We start from the raw sequence: 18,993 nt of genomic DNA on the forward strand, positions 1-18,993 counted from the left end.
GCACCAATGTGTCGGAGGAAACACCGTGGACCTGGCCCCCTTGGCTAGCGCGCACTGCGCCCGGCTCGCCACAGGAGTCGCTGGAGCGCGATGAGACAAGGATATCCCTACCGCCAAACCCTCCCTAACCCGGACAACGCTGGGTGCGAACCCAGACACTCTGGTGGTGCAGCTAGCACTGCGATGCAGTGCCCTAGACCACTGCGCCACCCGGGAGGCTATAGTATACAAATTTAAGCAAGATTTGTAATGATTATGTTTTAGTCAAATATATATGTTTGGGCTTCTTGCAGTCAATTTTCAGTCTATAAATGATGTGAAATCTAAATATCACATGACATCATAGATTAGTCCTACTGTATGTGATATAAAAAAAAGTTTCGTTTTTTCCAAACCCTTTGTAATTTATTATGATCCATGCACCGCGATGCATAGAAGTAGGCCTACAGTATCCTTGTACTAGCCTCAAAAGGAGGGGCGACGCGGACGCGCGCTCAAGGTTTGGATGCTGGCGCGCATGGGTAAAACACTTGCAGTTCGCATGTCAGCTGTGGCAAGAAACTTCATTAAACCTCGACTATGCCGTGATAGTACTCGAATTGTTTTCGTTTTTATCACACGTTTTTAAACAACTGGTATTTCCTATTTGTATTCTCCTTCAGTATGGTCTTAAAAGCAAAAACATGGAATGTATATCTGTGTGGAAACTAACGTGGGGTTTAAATCTCACGGCTGTTTTGCTTTCCATCGTTCGGGTGTGCTACATACAGGATACTGCAGCAAGTCTTTGAAAGGATATTTGGACTTAAAATATACTTTACTATTGAGTTTCTTTTTTCAGTCAGTTTTGGAGGACAGAATACACATTTTTACTACAGTTTTGGCAAGATAATACATTGCTGAAAATGGAGACTGTCATTGAAAGAGAATGCAGTGCACTCGGAGGACTTTTTCAAACAGTGATAGGCGACATGAAGGTAACACTTCGGGGACTCATCTATTCATTGTTTATCTTAATATTTATTTATTTTTCGTAGGGTATTATCTTCATTTTAATTTTCAATAGAATAATACGTTTTTTTGATATGGCAGTACGTGCCCTCATATGGTTATACCTAATCGATATGACATTGACTGTGATAGATAAAGGGCATGCAATTACATTTGATTTTGCAGAATACGATAAAATTCAAAGAGTGGCAAGACGGCAAATTATTGTGTACAGCCTAGGCTACTAAATTGCGCTCACCGGGGGACTGCATAGAATCGAGACACGCACGGTGGGTGTGTTCTGATTCGTTGACAACAAACGGTTGCATATAAAAGGCTAAATGATCCAGGATATGGATTAGAATAGAATGTTCTAAAACCACGTCAATCAAGTAGCAGTAAATGCATGTCCTGAAGGTTTCCCCTTGACTTTTGTTCTGAGGAGAGCAATAAAATGTGTCACTGTTGAGATGTGACACTCATTTAGGCTACGCATCTGTTTCATATGGCTTTTCTCATAAACTCAACAGTTGGAAATGAAAGAAATGCTATTTTTGCACAATGTCATCTCAGAAGGAAGTATGACAATTGGTATTTTCTATGCTTAGCCTAATAAGCAGAGAGAAAAAATATATAGAAAAAATCATATTGTCGCTCCAGTCTGCCCGAACGTGTTGGCGCGCCTAGCCTTACCTGTTCCCACCTGTTCCTCTGACAACTGAATGCAGTGAAATGGTGGCAGGCGAATTCAAAAGGGTGTGAACTGTGAAAGTTTGCCCTTTAGCTGTGGCTGAGTGCATTTTGGGGTTTGTGGTGGACCCCCCCCCCCCCCCCCCCCCCCCAATATTACAACCTACTGTATGTGTTGTGATAATTGCGTTGTTTGCTCTATAACCTGTTATTTCATATGCCTTGCGACCGTGATATATAGGTGTAAAGGGTCGAGACAATAAGAGGACACAGTGGAAGTATAAATTCAACCACACCTTTGTTTTATCACAAAACCAGATAACAACCTCTGTCCAGTGAAGTCCACAAAGCATTTTGCATGTACAGTAACAGACAAGTTAATGTTTCCATTTCAACTTCCATATTTCAAAATCATCAAATCACCTCTGCTTAGTCTAATACAGTGACAACTAAAAGATACCAAAAACAATTTAGGGCAATCACCGTAAGCTAAATATGTGGCTAGCCATGGTTCTGATTTGTGTGTGTGTGTGTGTGTGCTCCTGCAAGTAGAAAAACATGTTGACTCACCCTACTTGTAGAGAAACGCCAACGCCATCTTCCTCTCTTGACGAAACAGTTTATCACTCTGTCATACAGTACACACTTATTTTTTTGTTGACCTAGGCTACCTAGCTAAAATGCTTACTCGCTAGCTTAGTTAACATTAGCCTTCTACATCTAGCTACATATTGAACTTCCATCCTCTCAGGCCAGGGGCACAACAATGTATAAATGATTGGATCAGAATCACTATTATAATCATTGGCCAGTATGGAGAATTAAGTAAAACCACAAGTCCAAATCTCTAGCCATGGCTAATGTAGGAAAGGGACAATTTTAGCCACCAGAGGACAACAACACAACGAGATGCAACAATTCAAGTTTTCTGTCAAATCTTTTGTCAAGGGAGGCCGATGCTCGCTGGCTTCCCTTGCCTTCAATGCTACGGGCGGCAACAATGTCATACTCGTTTTGACCAGACAGCGTCAGATAGAGGGCCTGCACATACGTAGGGGCGCTGTTTCGCTCGCTCAGGTGCTTTCTCCGGTGAAATACATTCAGCCATTTGCAAATTGAAGGAAAATGATGAAACACGGAGAGGTGAAAGATAAAAAAAAAAAATGTTTATTGGTCAGTTGTTTTGGGAAGCCAGGCTTCCTTTGGCATCCATGAATACGTGCCACTGGTGGCGGATAAACATTTGATGTAGGAGAATAGAGATTGAGATTCCAAACAAATGAAAACCGTGATGTCCATGATCTGGTTTGAGAAACTTTTGCAAAGCCATGTGATCAACTCCGCTTAACTATAAATTGTTTCAGAGAAATAATGGGACAAACATTAGAGAAATGGGCAACTTTTATAGATTCTGATGACGACAAATGCTTTCCAATGGTGTAACATTAGGCAGAAATATGTTCTTTCATGATAGCCTTCTACAGCCATTTCAGACATAGGTTTCACTGGACCTGTGTAATAAACCATTTTCGTAGGTGGAGGGCTTTTCCAAAGGGCACCAGGAATTACACTCTGGTCTGCTGGCGGATGTGTACATGTGTGGGTGGGGATTGTCTGTGTGTGCCTATATTTGCTCGCCAATGTTTGTGCTTAAATTGAATCAGCGTGCTGGTTGGTGTGCATGTGTGTTAATACATCATTCATTTAGATACTGTTCACACATCCTTATTGTCTAAGCAGACATATTACCATTCCTCTGTTTAACTGGAACCAATCCTGCATGCCTTTCCTGAGCTCCAAGCATTCTTTAAACTGAGTATAAGTACTGCAGTATGAATGACAAAAAAATCATGGAATTCAGTGATAATTGAATCATTTCAGAATTGGTTCTATAGAGGTTTACTTTTAGGTTTTATTTGTGAGTTGTGCTACTTCATGGATCTGTTTTCTGGATACATTAAGCCTAGTCCTGAAATAAAACCGGCTACTCAATGGAGAGTCTAGGACTAGGCCTAATACTGTTTGTGTCTGGGAAACCGGCCCATAATGCTTTATTCTCTATTACCCCTTCAAATGTATACGTGTTTGAGCACCATTACATTATTAATCTGTTGGCTTGAGGTTGAAGGTAATGCTATTGAGGGCATTGGATGTAGGCCTACTTTGGTTTATTAATAAGTATTTATATTAAATCAGAGTGGATCATCACTCTGGCTAAAATAATCCTCTCACTGGGGGGTTGGGGTGAAATGACTAGATGAAGCATAGAACTGAAATGGATGGAAAAGATAACCAGATACAACGCAGAGCTCTAGGGTTTCTGACCATAAATTGATGGATCCATGAGAAGTCTTGTTGAACATAGAGCCATGTTCTTTTTACCCATTTCATTTCTGAGATGAGCACCATGCGTTAGAGTTGCCTGAGTCAAAGCCTGATCTTTTTGTTTGTCTGATTCGATGCATTTTAAATGATCTGCATTTATTCCGTCACTGCATTGAATCTGAAATGCCATTTGCGATGCTAAAATGATGATCTCTCAGTAGGAAATCAACGCATCGAAGCCATATAAGTGAGTGGCGTGGTGAATTCATGCAGTGCATACTTCATGTTATTCCTCGCCCAGCGACGTAAAGGATGGGTGCCAGGGAGATTGAAGTGCAGCGTCATTGCCTCGATCGTGTTGTCACGGTAACCAATGTGGAGGGCTAGTGCCGTGGATGAACAAAAGGATGCCTGAGTGAGGCACTGAGAGACGGCAGACTTCACATGTATTCCTCCTCTCAGGGGAGTGCGGCTAGGGCACTAATCAATCACTCAATACATATCACCTTGACAACGACAAGTCTGACAGTGTGCTATCTCGTTAACCCCACCGCCCCGTAATGTGATTGTTCGGCCCCATTATCAACTCATGGCTGTGATCCATTGCTATCACAGTAAAAAGGCTTACGGTGTATATTTTCTACTGTGTTTTCTGTGTTCAAAACAATAGGGTTGTGGGTAGTTATTTGAATTGAGTAGTCTTTTCAGAGAGTCAATTGAAATGCAGATCTTGTATCTCAAATACACCATGTTCATGTGTTATCACATATTTACTCAAAGAGTGGAGGAAGTTGAGCTGGAATTGAATTGACCCACCTAAGTAGTTTAACCCCTGTCTGTATTCCTGTGCAGGTCTCTTCATCAGTCATGGACACACTTATATATATATATATATATATATATACACACACACACACACACACACACACACACACACACACACACACACACACACACACACACACACACACACACACACACACACACACACACACACCTCTAAGAAGACACTTGTGTTTGCCCACTCAGCGAGCATGTCACTTCCAGCTAGAGGCCGTTCCCTGTTGACTTCCACGGTCTCATGCCTTCCAGCTGTAGTGTGGCCTTGTTAGCTTCACCCAGACTGACAGATGTTTACTGCATGGCCCCCAGACTATAGCTGGCTAGCTACCGCTCTGGCCTTTCACCACCACAGCCCTGAATTTAGACGTTAGAGGCCTGGGAGGGGAGGACAAGGTGCTTCAACCAGAGGCCAACATGTCTTTAGACAGGCAGGCTAACCTACAGTCACCTGCTTCTAAGAGTAGTGTCAGTCCTATATGGTACATTTCAGGTCCCGTGTGGCTCAGTTGGTAAGAGCATGGCGCTTGCAACGCCAGGGTTGTGGGTTCGATTCCCACGGTGGACCAGTAAGAAAATGTATGTGCTCTGGATAAGAGCGTCTGCTAAAAATGACTAAAGTGTAAAGTAAAAATGTTTAGGGCTGCAGGTAGCCTAGTGGTTAAGAGCACTGGGACAATAACTGAAAGGTTGCTGGTTTGAATCCATGAACCGACTGGGTGAACAATGTGTCTGAGCAAGGCACTTAACCGTAATTGCTCTGGATAAGAGTGTCTGCTAAATGACAAAAATATACATTTGCAATGTTCTTGCACCTCATACTGAATAAGCCTTCAAGGTCTTAGCACTAACAACAAAGGCAACACTCAATCAATGGGATTCTTATGATGTTTGAAGCATATTTAAGCAATGAGGCCCAAGGGGGTGTGGTATATGGCCAATATACCACGGCTAAGGGCTCTTCTTAAGCGCAATGCATAATGCCTGGATACAGCCCTTAGCCGTATATTGGCCATATACCACAACCCCCCCGAGGTGCCTTATTACTATTATAAACTGGTTACCAACGTAATTGGTATATGGTCTGATATACTACGGCTTTCAGCCAATCAGCATGCAGGGCTTGAACCACCCAGTTTATAATCCACTTTTTAGAACTCTTCGGTTTAATGTAGTTCAACTTCACTCAGGTTAGCCTACTTTCTCAACAGAGATACCGCAATGCAGTATTGGGACTTTGAATTGAACCCAATTTGATCCTAACTGTATCCATATTGCCTGTGGGCTATTGTTTTACATACACTGAAAGTGAGAGTTGGGTCTACAATCTCAGTATGGGTCTATGGATTTACTTTATTGATCTCTCCCATTGTTGCTCTTGTATATGTGAGATTTTTCAGACATGAGCTTGTGGACATGTTGCATTAGAAATGTTTTTGTGTGTACTCCTCGTCCTCACATGTTCCTCTTTTATGTCCTCAGAGCAGTTACCCGGTGTGGGATGACTTCATCAGCAAGGCCGGGAAGCTACAATCACAGCTCAGGTAAACAAACAAACAAAACAACACAACAAAGAAACACGGACTTACTGCACATCTCTACCCACACACACACACACACACACACACACACACACACACACACACACATACATACCCACACACACAGGCACACTCCATTTACCCAAGCTCATAGAAACAAAAACAAAAAATCCTTCTTCTTCAAATGTTCCTTGTTATCTGTCTAGAATTTCACACTCACCCTGCCCTGGTCTTGTCAGCGTGTTTCTGGATCACAGTTGCACACAGTCACAGCTGAAGGTCATGAGGGAAGGAAGAAAAAAAGGGAAAAACTTAATGAACCTTTCATCAACTGAGATTAACGATCAAATCATAAAGTCATTATCTCAGCGTGGTGGATCAGCGCAGCGCGCCAGAAGCTTTTATTTCAGGCCAAGGGTTACACTGGGTTAACCTGCTGAGAAACATCTTTACTTCCTTGTCCCGCTGAGGTTTGTGGAAGAAAAGGGTTCCTGAGAAATCCTGCCACTGATGTGACAGAAGCCAGCTGGAAATGTCCTCCTCCTAGCCTCTTGGCCTTTTTCTCATTCAACAAGTCTTCTTGCATCCATAGCTCTATAGTCTCACCCTTTACACTCCGCAGGTAAAGAGTAACGTGCTAACATTACAAACAATACATGCATTTTTCTAGTTTTCTATTTTTCAGCTCTTTCTCATCACATGGTAAATGGTGTGTCTACAATAGCTTGTGTGTGAAGCAATTTTTGTTTTGCGTCTGTGTACAGCACTGTGCATGTACGTGCTTACGTGACACACACCTCTGTAATCTAGCACAGTAGCAGTGGCACAGTGCACCAACTACATGCTATAGGGAGTGAGTTCCGGAGTGCCAAAGGGCAGATACCCATAACCTCTGCAGTGCCAATTGTGTGCGACCTAGTCCGGGTGTTTTCCTTACACCATTTTAAAGGAGAATTTTGCTTTTTAAAATGGCATGTTATAGAAGGGTCCAGACCCTCATCCTCGTTGTGCAGCTCTGAAAAAAACATGAATTAATGCTCCGAAAACAGCCAAGTAAGTCCTTTTAGAGCCCCCATACTGCACAACGAGGATGCGCGGAAGTGAATCGCTGGTTGGGTAAGTGAAATTGATAAAAAAAGTGTCTGGACCCTTCTACAACTTGCCATTTACATCCAAAATAAAAAATTGTGTATAAAAAGGCCAAATTCTCCTTTTAAATAGCTCATCTGAATTTAGAGTAGACATGCCCACTCTTTAAGAAACCATGCTCTGCTTTAAATAACGAAGAATGCATGCATCCACTTAGCCTTGTGTTTTTCTGAGCTCAAATGAATAGTCGTTACTTCATTAAGAATGAGAGAAAAGCAACCCTTTGATTGCACATTGTACAACAGAGTACCATCATGCAGCATGTGGCTCAGTTGAATTTCCTAACCTGAAATGATTTATAACATCAAATTGGTTGATGATACCTTGCCTACCTACTGACTTCAATTTCAGCTCAGTTTCTTGTCAACAAAGGTCAGTCTCTACTTTATACAATTTCAGGGAGGGCTGGAACAGACAATTTAGTAATGGATTTGTTTTTCTGGCTGCATGATAATCTTAAAATGCAGAAATGCAAGGGCATAGAGGTAATAAAAAAAATAAAAAAGCCTCAACAATAATCCAGATTAAATCTACCGTGACCCCTTTATCCATAGTTTTGTACCCCATGCAGTGTGGTTGCTTATGGTAACCACCTAAGGGGGGTTGAAATTGTGTAAATACGGGGATGGTTGAAGGTTAACATTTTCATATAGTTAGATGGTGAATACTCATGAAAGGTAATGCAAAAAAATGGGAATCTAGTTGGATGCAACCCCAGTCTTTTCCCAAATTAAATTTCCATGAGGGGTGCTAAGGCCCCTAAAGCAACATCCATCACCCATCCAGGCCCTCTGGCATCAAATTGTCAAATGAAACCAATAGAAGCCTATAACATGTTTAGATGGGGGGGGGGGGGCAATAGAGCTAGATGGAGGGACCCACCCCACGTATACAATTGCAGGGTAAACACTGACCAGACTACTAACTCTGTCCACCCCTTTCCCAAAGCATATGGTGCTACTAGTGAAGTGATTCAAACCATGGTGAATATGGGTGTTGTATGGTTGTAGGCCTATGTTGTACATATGTTGTATTATATGTTCTGCTGCCAATAATAATCAGAATAGTGACCAGCTGTGTCTTTCTCATCTCCCAGGACGACAGTTGTCGCGGTAGCCGCCTTCCTGGACGCCTTTCAGAAAGTGGCTGATCTGGCAACCGGCAGCAGAGGTAAGCAGATGTACCTCATAGTCGGGGGGCTGTGAAGTGTGTGTGTGTGGTTTGGAGGACGAATGGCAGTGGGGTATTGTGGGGGCTGGTCGTGATGCTAAGGACACATATTGACAGAGGAAATCACATTTTCTCCTGGTTGCTGTTGCAGTCTTACATGTTCTATACATGTATAAGACTTGTCTTAATCATTTAGAATGATTTACAAAGACCCACATCGTAATAATGTATGTGCCCCTCTTTAGCCAGCTCTCTGCTTAACCTTTCATTTGGACTTCCAAGAGCCACTAATAGTCATGCTCACTCACCCTCCTGTTAACCTCTAACCTCTAACCTGCCTTTCTGGCAGACACTTGAGCACTGAGCTGTCCACCTCATTGATGGATGCATGTACAGTATGTTCATGTCTTGGAAACTATGTTTCCTCATACCCACTATCCTAATACACTATGACAGTGTTTTTGTCAACAAACAGCAAAATGTCAACATAACTGGAACTACCTTGTCATTTCTGAAGGCATGACCTAACTGACGATGTGGGGAATATTTTTGCTATACACACTTTTATGTGGTAACAGTGAGTGTATTACGTTTATGACAACCTTACGAATGCTATAGGAATGTTTTTCTGAAGGAGTAGTCTCCCTCACCCTCAACAATCGGAACTGTCAATCTAATGCGACGTCAAGCTTCCATCAGCAGGATTTGTGGTCCTAATGTTGTTGACAGAGTAGTTGTAAGATGCAGGAAGAGTGGGTTTGTGGTCAGGTCGGGGTTGGTCTCTATGCCCACTACAGAGCGCTGTCATGGCCACTGCCTGTCACGGTGACAGAGCGAGCCACGACCAGGCAGTCACTCTTCGCTTGGCTAATTTAAGGGTCAGTAGGACAGTGGAGCTTTTTCATTTAATGTGAGGGGTGTCACATCTTAAAGAACTGTCATGTTCCATCAAACACTTTTAAGTGTTTCAAGTGTTAACATGAGAATAAGGTTCAAGAACACTGGCCACACCATCCTGGGCGGTTGAACCGTGGTTGTGGTCGCGTCTGTGACGGTGCAGCTTTGTTTTGTGGTGAGACTGAGCACCTCCGAGGGTTTACAGTTGAAGTTCACAGGGAGGGCATGTCCTGAATAGAATGGACTTCATTTGGAGACTTTTGTCACTTTAAGTGGTAAGGTGGGATACTCGGCAGTGGACAGAGTGAAGTGAGAATGGTGACCTCCTTTTCCTCTCCTCTCCTTCTTTTCTCCCTCCTTTCTAATATGTAGGCTACTACCCACAATGATTTCCAAGGTTTTATGACATAACAAAGGAAGCCCACAGACCTTTAATATCAATATGTAAAATCTAAGCATTTTTTTTTTTATCTCCCTTGGCTTTCATTATAAAACCCCTCTGATTCTTCAGTAAAATGTTATCCATTCCAATCCAAATACATGTTTTTTCAATACATCAGTAATGACATATTGTAATGCCACATGTTTTTATTCAATCCTGTAATGGCTATTGAATCTGTCTGCCATAGATTCAGTGCAATCATTACGTAAGCTACATAACCCTATTTATACATTTCCGCATATTCATATCCTCTGCTGTAAATTATTGCAGCTAGACAATCAGACGCTCACAACTCAAAGGCCACAGTGAGAGGCCTTTCAACACAAAGGATGAAAGGTCAACATTTGACAATACCTTTCAACTGTGTCGGTGTTTGGGAATATCAACCCAACACAGTGGAAATAGCCACCAGTGCTAAAGCACCTCAATCCAGTTTGTCTATGTCATATCTTTCAATACCAGTTTTTGAATAGGCTATTATATAATGTGGCCTAGGACAGCGTTTCTCAACTGGTGGGTCGTGAGGTTTTGAATGGGTCACGGTTATCTGAGTAAAAAAAACGACTTAAACCAGGTAGAAAGTGTGTTGAAATGTCAGTGTACTTACATTTTTAAATCATTTAATCTCTGAACAATATTTCTTCAATCACAGTATTTTCAATATAGAGTTTAGAAATGCTATTTGGGTGGATTTTTGGGCAATATGGGCAAAATGTTTTTATTGACAATGAAATAGTTGGAAATGTTGTTCCCTTGTCATATAATTGCTACATTTTAATATCAGTATGGCATTAAAAATAGTTTTCCAGATTGTACTTCGCAACTGAGACAACCTGGTTCAATCTGGGTCCCGAGGCAAAACCAGTTGAGAACCACAGGCCTAGGAGAGGAGGTTGACGAATGAGATTGTCTGCCACAGTGTATGTATGTTTACAGATGTTTTTGTTGTACGATAGGACCGTATTTTCTCCATGTCAACATACATTGTCATATAGACATGAAAACGTCATTATGGGAGGTTCCGTAGCTAGCCACACTGCACCGTGATTAGCCATTGGCTGTTTTTGTGTGCTAGTCCCTAGACGGGGGAGATTGACTGAGTGTAGGGAGGCCCGTTTTTCAATCTAAAGTGGAGTACACCTAAAATAGCAGTGCTTTGCCCTCCTTTCATTCTTCCCTTTCATTACTCGGTCTGACTGTCTGGGTGTGGTGTGAGACAGCCCGTATGATGACCATGTAAGGTCAGGGCCCAACACAACGTCCAGTCACGGTTTTGTTTATGCGACACACAAGGCCACTAATGTTTGTTTCTTTTGTGCCCTTTGTTTGTGCCTTGTGCGTATTTTGTTCCAATGCGTGTTATGTACAGTATTATCCACTTACGCAGTCGTGCAGCCTTTTGAGGAACTATGAGGTACCTAAAGGACAGGCCTACAATTGTCAGTGCACCTCCCAGATTGTTTGAACTAGCGACTAAGACAGCCACACTACTCCAGTCCACACCCCTATCCTTTACCTTTAATCCAGGATAAACAGTCCTTCGGTAGGCTACGCTAAACCCCCACCTCATTTTCATATTTATCTGCGTCTCAAAGAGGCCGTCGCGAACGGATGGCCATATGTGCTTGGCTCCTGTCCTGTCCTTCCACACAGCAGCTAGTCACAGCCAGACCGGTACTCATGGCAACAAGTATGGAAATCAGGAGGGCTGGTCCCACCTCTGGAGCCATGCTGTAGGAGTCCTTAGCAGCTCAGCGGTGGGAGACGGCATAAGCAATAGACAATAGGAGTAGACCATTATGAAGAGCAGTGTGTGAAGACACCTGACATAGGACTTTGTTCATGTTGATGCACCCTTGTTCAGTGTGATGGGAGTTTGATTTTAATTTCCAATGGATATGAACACAGTACAGTCTCAATGAGGTTTGCTTGCGTTGGATCATGTGATCAGCCCTTTGTGTTAACTAACCTCTAACGAGTCACAAACCCGGATCCGGGATCCCCCCATCAAAAAAGCTGACTAGCCTAGCCTAAAGCGACAGGGATATCATATAATAAAATGTTCATGAAATCACAAGTCCAAGACACCAAATGAAAGATACACATCTTGTGAATCCAGCCATCATTTCTGATTTTTAAAATGTTTTACAGGGAAGACACCATGTATTTCTATTAGCTAACCACGATAGCAAAAGACCCAACTTTTTTCCCCCACCATTTTTTTCCTGCATAGGTAGCTATCACAAATTCGACCAAATAAAGATATAAATAGTCACTAACCAATAAACAACTTCATCAGATGACAATCCTATAACAGATTTATTGTATAGCATATGTTTTGTTAGAAAAATGTGCATATTTCAGGTATAAATCATAGTTTTACATTGCAGCCACCATCACAACTCTCACCAAAGCAGCTAGAATAACTACAGAAACCAACATGAAATACCTAAATACTCATCATAAAACATTTATGAAAAATACACGGTGTACAGCAAATTAAAGACAAACATCTTGTGAATCCAGCCAATATTTCAGATTTTTTAAGTGTTTTACAGCGAAAACACAATATAGAATTATATTAGCTTACTACAATAGCCTACCACACAGCCCCATTCATTCAACATAACGTTAGCGATAGCAAATAAACCAGCAAAAGATATACATTTTTTCACTAACCTTCTCAAACTTCTTCAGATGACAGTCCTATAACATCATATTACACAATACATATAGAGTTTGTTCGAAAATGTGCATATTTAGCGGCACAAATCGTGGTTATACAATGTGAATAGTACCCAAACTTCAAACAAAATGTCGGGAGAAATCTTGGGAGAGGCACCTAATCTAATCAAAAACTAATCATAAACTTGACTAAAAAATACAGGTTGGACAGCAAATTAAATATACATTAGTTCTTAATGCAACCGCTGTGTTAGATTTTTTAAATTAACGTTACTATGACATACAGCGTGCGTTACAGCGAGACCGTGCCGAAATTAATGGCCGAATTATAGTTTAAAATTTTTCAACAGAAATACGAATTAACAGCATAAATAGTTCTTACTTTTTGATGAGCTTCCATCAGAATCTTGTGCAAGTTGTCCTTTGTCCAGAATCATCGTTGCTCGGTTGTAGATTGTCGTCTTCAACTTAGGAATTAGCAGCAAACATTAGCTATGTGGCCCAGACGTGTCCAACTCTTCATAATGCAGCACAAAGAAAATTCCGAAAATCGCAATATACTGATATAAACTGATTTAACTCGGTTTAAAATAACTACATTATGATGTTTTTAACACCTATATCGAATAAAATCAGAAACGGATATATCTAAGGCCTATAACGAGAGCTTTTCAGAATGCCATCCTGAGGTCTGTCTTGCGTCATGACGAACGTTGAAAAGAGTGCACCCCCCGTTCCAAGAGCCTTTATACAGCCTCAGATCTACCTAGCAACCCCATTCCAATTCTCACTGCTTTCTAACATCTAGGGGAAATCGTATGCAGTGCATGGCGACTCATAGATTACATGCAAATTAATAAACTGACCCTGGAACAGAGTGCCCGATTTCAGATTTCTCACTTCCTGACAGGAAGTTTGCTGCAACTTGAGTTCTGTTTTACTCACAGATATCATTCAAACGGTTTAAGAAATGAGATAGTGTTTTCTATCCAATAGTAATAATAATATGCATATTGTACGAGCAAGAATTGAGTACGAGGCAGTTTAATTTGGGAACAAATTTTTACAAAGTGAAAACAGCGCCCCCATATTGACAAGAAGTTGGCCATTTGGCGCTCAACTCTACGGCTAAATGCATCATAGAACTAGAAATTACAGAACAGTCATCACTGCCAAAAGCATGTGCTAAACACATGTTTGCTACACAAACATTGAAGTCTCAGTTTGTATGCGACAAGCATTCAACAGCTAAATCCGGCCTACTTCCTCTGACACAGCACCGTTAATGTCTTTATATGAAAACCAGGAGACGCAGTCATTTTGTCTGCTCTATTTCTACATCCAGCACCTATTTGCTATGTATTGTGTGGCTGTGGTTGCCATGGCGCCCCACTGCCAGGAAGGATTCCTTTCTTTAAGAGCTCGGGGTGTTGTGGCAGATGTCAGCAACCCTTCTGTGTTGCCTTTGAGAGAATTAGATCCTGCAGGTAAAAAGGGCTAGCCTGGTCCCAGATATGTTTGTGCTGCCTTGTCAGCTCACTCACGTGACAATGAGTATAGCAGTTGTCAAGAAAGCACAAATACAGTGGCGTAGTGGAGTTTCGCGGGGCCCCCCACAAGGTGCGAGCAAGGCCCCCCGTGGGGCAGAGAGAAAAATGTGCAGTATTATAGCTCATCTCATGCTTCAGTATTTTACACATTTTGCCATGAGGCTGAGAGGAAGTGTTGCTGTTTTAGAGCTTAGGGATTCTTGAAAGATGGGACCATCTAAACTTTTTTTCCCACAAATATTTGTCATACTTTTAACCCAAAAAGGTATATATATTTTGATAGACCAAAGTAGCAGCTATCAAACCATGTAAAGGAACAACCTTCTATTGATTTATTTGTCATAAAATGTAACTAACTGGATTTTTGTCAACTCCGTCAGTCACCATGAAAGGCATTTCATTTTTACAATTATTGTCCACCAAGTGTTTAAAGGCCTTGATTGTTTCATTCTAACAATAGATTATTCAAATAAGGTATACAAATCACCAAACGTCTTTTTGTTTTATTTTATAGCACTATTAAAAGCTCCAGGGCTAATTAGATTTAGAACATAAAACAACATTTATAAAGCAAACATTATCCATTAGGTCCAGCACAGCAAATTGTTTAAGCATATGTTGCAGATCTGTGATTTATAATATTTTTTCAGAATATGAAAAAAGATATATTGACTCCATCAGTGACGCAGTTGACAAGCTCTGACGGAGTTGACAACATATACTCATAACAAACATTTTTGCCTCTAAAAGTTAAATACAAACTTCTGTAAAATATGGAAAATTATTCATTTGAAAATCCCCAATAAAAACAACCATTTTATCAGATCTTTCAGCACTCTGACGGAATTGATGTCAGACAAAAATCTGACGGAGTTGACAAACATTTTGTTTTTCATCAGTTGCTTTATGACTATAAAAAACGAATTAAATGTAACATATTTCAACCAAAATTCATATTCTATCAGGCAGAAGGAGTTGACAGTTTATGGTTGTGACCATAGTGATTCCAATATTGTTTGTTTAAATCTATCAAAAGTAGAGAATTTTACAGACCATTAGTGGTCTTGTTGCACTACATTTAATGAGGACATGAATAAGGGGTCCTTATGGTGTAGCTGTCCCTGCTCATTCCTGATTCATTCATTTTAGACAACTCTGATGCAGTTGACCAAATCTCCAAACACATATTTTAGGAATCACAGTTTTGAGATACATATTCTTTAAAGTCACAAAGGGCTATTGCAAGAAACTACCATGAGATAATTGAGTTAATATCCATTATTGACCCATTTTTTAATATATATATATGGCTTTTTGGGGAGTTTGAAAATGAGATCCTTTGCGCTGGACAAGGACACGTCCAGATATTGAGCCGACATTAATAATATTGAAAGTGTTTAGAACATTTCCAAAACAAATCTTCTCCATTATAAAAGTCCCTTAAATGTAAATGTTATAATGTAACAAAATCCATTATTTTCCACTATAAAAACAATTGTCCCTGCCAGACAAGGAATATCCCGACTTTCAAGAATCTTTGCTGGTGGGCCCCCGTCTCGCGGGGGCTGCAGGGGTGTGTGCTACGCCAGTGCACCAACAGATCCAGGACCAGGGTAAGAAATGGCCTGAATGTAGGTGACAGAGGTGAAAGGGTTTGAAGAATTACTAAGATATACTGTAAGGTCAAGCGGTACGGAGAAATGACTGTTGCATCAGGACTGGTATTAACGTCACATGCAGTGGTTCAGATTGGAGGGACTGGAGTTCCACCAATCTGACAACTGTTAAAAATGGTCATTGAAAAACAAGTCCCACTGAGAATATGAAAATTAGAAAATGTGAATATCCACATATGCTAATTGATGATTGTAAAATGTACTACAACGTACATAAAACTTTACGTCAGATGATATGTAGTTATTATGTAGATCAATTGGTGGCCCACGGTTTCAAAACCCGGTCCACGAGCCGATTTGATGTGGCCGGCCAAGGCCTTTTTGTTTATGTCCCTTGGAGCACATGCAAGTGGGCAAATCACTAGAGGATGCACAGTGAGTGGTCCCCACACAGACAGAAGGGCTGGCATGCCAGTCAGGGGGAAAAGCCTCAGTGCCATCAACTGTACAGATGGACTCCTTTGGCAGCTTCTGCTTTTATGATCTCATCTCTGCAAAAGGGAGAAATCAGATTTACTGCATTGCGCAAGACAGGGCATTTTTATCATTTCAAGGGATTTTCAGCGCTACTTTTCACACTAAAGGGGTAGATTTGTGGAATTGTTTTTGGTAGGTTATTTTATATCAGTGCAAACTAGCAAATCACATTTTGTGGATGAATTCAATTTATGGGTTTATTTTGCTGAATTCACTTTCCTTAGTAGCTAGCAGTGGTGGACACGTTATCCAATTTTCATACTTGTTTTAAAGTAAAGATACCATAATAGAAAATGACTCAAGTGAAAGTCACACAGTAAAATCCCACTTGAGTTTTTTATTTCCGGATAGCCAGGGGCACACTCCAACACTCAGACATAATTTACAGATAGCCAGGGGCACACTCCAACACTCAGACATAATTTACAGATAGCCAGGGGCACACTCCAACACTCAAACATCATTTACAGATAGCCAGGGGCACAGTCCAACACTCAAACATCATTTACAGAGAGCCAGGGGACCACTCCAACACTCAGACATGATTTACAGATAGCCAGGGGCACACTCCAACACTCAGACATCATTTACAGAGAGCCAGGGGCACACTCCAACACTCAGACATCATTAACAAATAGCCAGAGGCACACTCCAACACTCAGACATCATTTACAGACAGCCAGGGGCACACTCCAACACTCAGACATCATTTACAGATAGCCAGGGGCACACTCCAACACTCAGACATCATTTACAGATAGCCAGGGGCACAGTCAAACACTCAGACATCATTTACAGATAGCCAGGGGCACACTCCAATACTCAGACATCATTTACAGATAGCCAGGGGCACACTCCAACACTCAGACATCATTTACAGATAGCCAGGGGCACACTCCAACACTCAGACATCATTTACAGATAGCCAGGGGCACAGTCCAACACTCAAACATCATTTACAGATAGCCAGGGGCACAGTCAAACACTCAAACATCATTTACAGATAGCCAGGGGCACAGTCCAACACTCAGACATCATTTACAGATAGCCAGGGGCACACTCCAACACTCAGACATCATTTACAGATAGCCAGGGGCACACTCCAACACTCAGACATCATTTACAGATAGCCAGGGGCACAGTCCAACACTCAAACATCATTTACAGATAGCCAGGGGCACAGTCCAACACTCAAACATCATTTACAGATAGCCAGGGGCACAGTCAAACACTCAAACATCATTTACAGATAGCCAGGGGCACAGTCAAACACTCAGACATCATTTACAGATAGCCAGGGGCACACTCCAACACTCAGACATCATTTACAGATAGCCAGGGGCACACTCCAACACTCAGACATCATTTACAGATAGCCAGGGGCACACTCCAACACTCAGACATCATTTACAGATAGCCAGGGGCACAGTCCAACACTCAGACATCATTTACAAATGAAGCATGTGTTTAGTGAGTCCTCCACATCAAAGGCAGTAGGGATGACAGGGATGTTCTCCTGATAAGTGAATTAGACCATTGTCACGTCCTGCTAAGCATTTAAAATGTAACAAGTACTTTTGGGTGTCAAGTACATCATTTCCTTCAGGAATGTAGTGAAGCTGTAGTAAAAGTTGTCAAAAATATAAATAGTAAAGTAAAGTACAGATACCCCAACAAAAACAACTTAAGTAGTACTTTCAAGTATTTTTACTAGGCCTGTTAGACAGAGACTTGCCTGGTACTTTGGCCACTGTCCAATTTTAACAACAGTCAATGCCGACGAACCTAGCAGCACTCTCAAAGTAAACCTCCCCATAGTCTCCGCAGTCTCTTTTTCTAAGCCCACGAGCTTTGCCTGAAACCTTTTTAGCTTTACTAAGCTCTACTCCCGTCCCGCCCACCACTCCCCCGTGGGTGAAATCTACAGCCAAGATGCTGTTTCATCTGAATAATTCTGCGTGAGTTTTTTTTTTACCACGAGGTCATAACGTGTTCAATTAGAGAAACCTTAGTAGATTATATTAGATAATTAAGTCATGGTTGAGGGATCAATCCTAGGCGTTGCACTCGGCCTACAAGTCCATTCTCCCTGCAGTTCACTGAAAAGTCTGTTTGTGGCGATGGTGTGGCCAGATCTCTTCCTGTTGTGTGCCTAAACATCCCTATAGTGTCATGGCTGGCTCGTTCCCCCCTGAACCCATGTCCAATAAGGTACTCTGGGAAATTCGAGACCGCTATGTGTCTACTCTACTCTCAACTCGGTGGCTACGTTCCAACAATCTCACATATCCTCCTAACTTTGTCTCCTCTCCTTCAGCGCCGCTGTTCTGAAAGGACTTGTTCCAAACAGTCTCAAATATCCTCCTTCCGTCATCTCCTCTCCTTCACACCTACTGATCTGAAAGGACTTGCTAGGTGAAAGCATCAAGGCAAAATCATATTCCATGCATTCACATGTCGGAGGCCACAAAGGAAAGGAGATGAGGAAAGAAAGTTGAGTGTGTACCAATGTGTGTGTGGTCTGGCAGAGTTAATAAGTCAACGATCCCCACCTGTCCCTC

The 18,993-nt window shown here is 41.6% G+C and overlaps 1 protein-coding gene across 6 annotated transcripts in view; it reads left to right on the forward strand.

Moving 5' to 3' along the window:
- The first annotated feature begins 487 nt into the window (after positions 1–487).
- Positions 488–18,993, forward strand: part of LOC129819780 (protein MTSS 1-like) — a 49,069-nt gene continuing 30,563 nt past the window's right edge. For 3 of the 6 annotated variants that reach the window (XM_055876367.1, XM_055876365.1, XM_055876364.1), the window contains exons 1-3: positions 489–977; positions 6,328–6,389; positions 8,632–8,705. In XM_055876367.1, the coding sequence (XP_055732342.1) occupies positions 906–977; positions 6,328–6,389; positions 8,632–8,705 (208 nt within the window). In that variant the 5' untranslated portion in view covers positions 489–905. Of the gene's footprint in view, positions 978–6,327; positions 6,390–8,631; positions 8,706–18,993 lie in introns of all 6 variants that reach the window. The other 3 variants (XM_055876369.1, XM_055876370.1, XM_055876363.1) reach the window with 2 other exon arrangements.

This window comes from Salvelinus fontinalis, chromosome 22, assembly GCF_029448725.1.
Source record: "Salvelinus fontinalis isolate EN_2023a chromosome 22, ASM2944872v1, whole genome shotgun sequence".
Lineage (NCBI taxonomy): Eukaryota > Metazoa > Chordata > Actinopteri > Salmoniformes > Salmonidae > Salvelinus > Salvelinus fontinalis.